Source organism: Hemitrygon akajei, chromosome 2, assembly GCF_048418815.1.
Source record: "Hemitrygon akajei chromosome 2, sHemAka1.3, whole genome shotgun sequence".
Lineage (NCBI taxonomy): Eukaryota > Metazoa > Chordata > Chondrichthyes > Myliobatiformes > Dasyatidae > Hemitrygon > Hemitrygon akajei.
The window spans coordinates 154,265,861-154,269,940 of record NC_133125.1 but is presented as its reverse complement, the minus strand read 5'-3'; the positions used below and the strand labels follow the sequence as shown (position 1 = coordinate 154,269,940).

The 4,080-nt window shown below is 48.2% G+C and overlaps 1 protein-coding gene across 1 annotated transcript; it reads left to right on the top strand.

Moving 5' to 3' along the window:
• Positions 1-1,018: 1,018 nt before the first annotated feature.
• On the top strand, positions 1,019-4,080 carry LOC140717125 (FK506-binding protein-like). Its single transcript, XM_073030380.1, has 2 exons — positions 1,019-1,140; positions 2,519-4,080. The coding sequence occupies exon 2, from the start codon at positions 2,629-2,631 to the stop codon at positions 3,562-3,564; it is 936 nt and encodes a 311-aa protein (XP_072886481.1). The 5' UTR covers positions 1,019-1,140; positions 2,519-2,628; the 3' UTR covers positions 3,565-4,080.

Genomic DNA, 4,080 nt, shown 5'->3' with positions numbered 1-4,080 from the left:
CACAAATATTTCTCCCACCCTCGAACACCACTTGTTATAGGAATCATCCGTTCTAATAATTATCAGAGAGAATCTGTAGTTACTGTCAAGTTACCTTTATTGTCTCAACTAAAAGGCACGTGGGTTCACAAACTTGTGTGCACACCGACTAGAATTCCCAGACGCTCCATGAACAGTCAATGAAGAGAATAGGTATCACCCGAGAAAGTAGTCTCCACTGGACAGGTGTTCCTCATGTCTCAATCTCCAGGTGTCCGTGGGGTGCTCTTCATCCACGATGGTCTCTGATTGTTAGAGAATTATCGCCGCTACGTATGTGGAGCTCCTGACCCTTATAGTGTTCCTCATCAGTGGATCTCCATCCCATTGGAAGTGTCTGGGTCACCTTGTTACATGTTCTAGGCCAGGGCTACAACCATGGTTCTGAACCCCCCCCCCCCTCCTCCCCCCATGTATTTGTGTCTCTCAATTCTGACTGGTCCAAACCAGCAAAAGTAGGGGACCCAGACACTTGAGTTTATCGAGATTACAGTTTGCTTCTTTGGGCGGTCTGGCACTTTACATAATAAATATCTACTCGTCTGCGAATGGTCTCGGCTTTAGCAGGTCATCTCCTGAAGCCTCTTGAGTCCACATTCAATTGCTCTGATCAGATTATCCTAGAGCAAGAATCAGCTCAGAATAACAAAATGGGGGCAAATAAAGACAAACTAAAAAAAATCTGCAGATGCTGGAAATTCAAGCAACACACACAATATGCTGGAGGAACTCTGCAGGCCAAGCAGCATCTCGGAAAGGGGAACGGTCGACGTTTCGGGCCGAGACCCTTCCTCAGTACTGAAACAAAAACATTTGGTTTGTCTGCATAATGCGTCTTATGTTGATCAGCCAACTGCCATTACAGTTTACAAATCGGCTCCTCCTTCCCTCATATACGGCTGCAGTTACAGTACTACAGCTCTGGGCGAGTCGTTGTCAAGGAAGTGACGTGACCACGCCGGAAGGCTGGCTCGGCAGACGGATGAGGGGCGGGGAGAGGAGCAATCTCATGGCTGGCGGTGGTGGAAGAGGAGCTATTGATCGGCAGGGAGACCGAGCGAGGGTCGGGGAGGCATCGGGGCCTGTCGTCTCCCGCATTCTGTGAGTGCAGCACTGCGCCAGACTACGAAGGAGTGGAAGACAAGGAGGAGGGACAGGGAAGGAGTGGACGGTTCAGGATGGGGTTTGAAAGGACCGGGTGTGGGGCAAGGGAATTGCTGGTGCGGTGTCGTTGGGGGACGATAGGTGGGGTAAGGGGTGTAGGCGCGGGATGATTATGAGCGAACGTTGGAGAGAGGGTTAGGGTACGGTGAAAAGAGTGAGGGGGTGAGGGGTCGTCGGAGAGGGGGAGGGAGGGTGAGGGTCGTCAGAGGGGAGAGAGATGGTGAGGGGACAGCGGGGAGGGCCAGGGGACGTCATGGGAGAGAGGGGGCGAGGGGAGGTCAAGAGGGAGGGAGGGGGCGAGGGGGGTCAAGAGGGAGGGAGGGAGGGGGCGAAGGGTGTCAAGAGGGAGGGAGGGGATGTCAAAAGAGAGGGAAGGTGAGGGGAAGTAGGTTGGGAGGGGGTTGAGGGGACCAGGAGGGAGGGAGGGTGGGTGGGTGAGTGGTTGTTGCAGGTGTGGCAGCATAGGGAGGGAGTGCGGGGTGGTTGTTGGAGGGGAGAGTGGGGTGAGTTCAGTTTATCGGGTCATATGAAGGTGCAGGTTTTTTTGCAGGGCAAGGATGGTGGGGGCATAGGCTGTAGGCTGGGATGGAAGACGACAAATGGGGGTGGTGTAGATAAGGAGATGTTGGTTGGTGGTGTTGGGGAATTGTGTGGGAGGTTGAGGGTGAGTGATGAGCTTGAATGGGAGTTGAAGGAAGATAGAGTGGGTGAGGGTCTGTTAATACTTGGGACTTCAGCTACAAAATGAAGCATATTCCATCAATTCTTGTCTCCATCGTCCTATGAGGTTGATGATATGGTTGAGTTCATCTATGCTTCTGCAGTCCATTGCATCTACTGTACAGAAGATTGGCCTATACAGCTTCACCAGAGCCTTCTTGGCTAGCCTTGCCCTTTTCCATCTTTCATGATGGGGAAGTAGGGTTTGGACTTTGAGAGGCAGTGTGTTAATGGGGTCATCAGAAAGAGGGCATCAAGGTGGTATATTGGCCTTTCTTGAGTGTTTGTGACTACGAAGTGCTGTGTGTGATGTGCGGTGTGAGGTGACCTGGATGGGTGAGCAGAGTGTGATAGAGGAGGTCGGGTTATAATTACAGAATGCTTGTTACAGGCGGCTTTTTTGTGTGTGGTGCTTTGCATTTTGGGTTGTCCCTGCGTGTTTGGAAATGCACATGTGTTCAGAATGCATTGTACAAGTTAGTAAGTTATAAAGCAAACATCAGTGGGATTTGGCATCACCAGAGAGATTGAAGTAATGTTTTTATTTTAGAATGCTCACATTTTAACCTCTTGATATAAAAAAAATACTTTGCAGAAGCTGTACTGAATGACAGAACCATCGTTACTTGGATAATCATCACTGCCACATTCACGGCACCAAGTACCTTGAGATGTGATGGCTATGGTCCTGCAGTCTGAAGGATAATGGCATCCAGCCAGTTGAGTAAGACATCAGAGGCCATCAACAACAGCAATGGGCAGGAAAAGACAAGAAATCTGTCAGATCATGAGATTCTTCTGGAACCTTTCACATGGATGTGCCCAGATGGTTCCTTTGTGAAGAAGACTTTACAGGTTGGCAGTGGACTAGATAAACCCAAAGAAGGGTCCTGGTGTCGTATATACATTGGGGTGGACCCCACAAGCAGTTTTGATTCAAGGAAGCATTTTCCAGTTGGGATCAATGAGTCCGTGGAAGTGATTCTTGGTGAAAGTGATACGTGGTTCAGGGAAGTAATTGATAAATGTGTTGAGACGATGCTCCTGGGAGAGCAGTGTGAAGTCCTTCTGACTCCAGGTTTGAGTGAGGCAGGTGAAGACCTTGCAGACAGGCTGAGGTTCACTGTGAAACTGGAGAAGTTCACCATCTATAAAGACTCCTGGGAGATGTCCTTTGAAGAAAAATGGCAGGCGGCGATGTGCCACAAAACTAAAGGTACCGAGCATTTTAAAAACGGGAATCTCTTTGGTGCCACACGACGTTACGCAAAATCGCTGAGGCTGCTGGTGTCAGTGAAATATGAAGTCCCTCCTGAGAAAGGTGAGGAGTATATTAAAGTCAGGTGTGCGTTGTACTCAAACCTGGCTGCCTGCCAGCTGAAGCGAGGCCAATATAGGAACGTCATCCAGAACTGCTCAAAGGCACTGGAGCTTGAGCCCGACTCTGTGAAGTGCCTGTACCGTCGGAGTCAGGCCTATACTTCCATTAACGAGGTTGACAAAGCCCGAAGAGACTTGCAGAGGGTGCTGAAACTGGAGCCAGGGAACACTGCCGCTGTGCAACAACTGAGAATTGTTACTCAACAAATCAGAGCCCAAAATGAAAAACTGGGCAAAGCAATGAGTAGGTTATTCACTTAGGGCTGGTGAACATTTGCACAAACTCCCTCTTTGTTATAACTGTCTTATTTAAGAAATAGTTCCTGAATACAGGAAGAGTTCACATTTTTTTGGATCAGTATGTATTTAGAAAAGATGTTTCTGTACTCTTGGGGTTATAACCACTATGAAGTTGCTTTGCACAAAATCTCTGTTCATTCCACAATGTTTATAGACTTTGGTGGGAAATTGTAAGATGGTCTTCAAAGTGAAACAAACTAGGAAATCTCTGGAGGTTGGATTGGTTGGGGGCTTGAAACACTGTGATAAGATTTAGCTGCTAAGTTGAGCTGTCACTCATAGCTCTGATGTTCCCTGCTTTAAGTGGTCTGGATAGTCACCTGAGGGTACACAAAGCTTAACTCGTGTTTACATTTTGCATTTTTGCTTTTGTGAATTTGTGTCTTGGGAGAAGAAGCTTATTTGGACAGCTTAACTGCAATTGTGATGTGTAGTGTTGAATCCAAGTTCTTAATTAAACCCAAATTACCAGTGAAA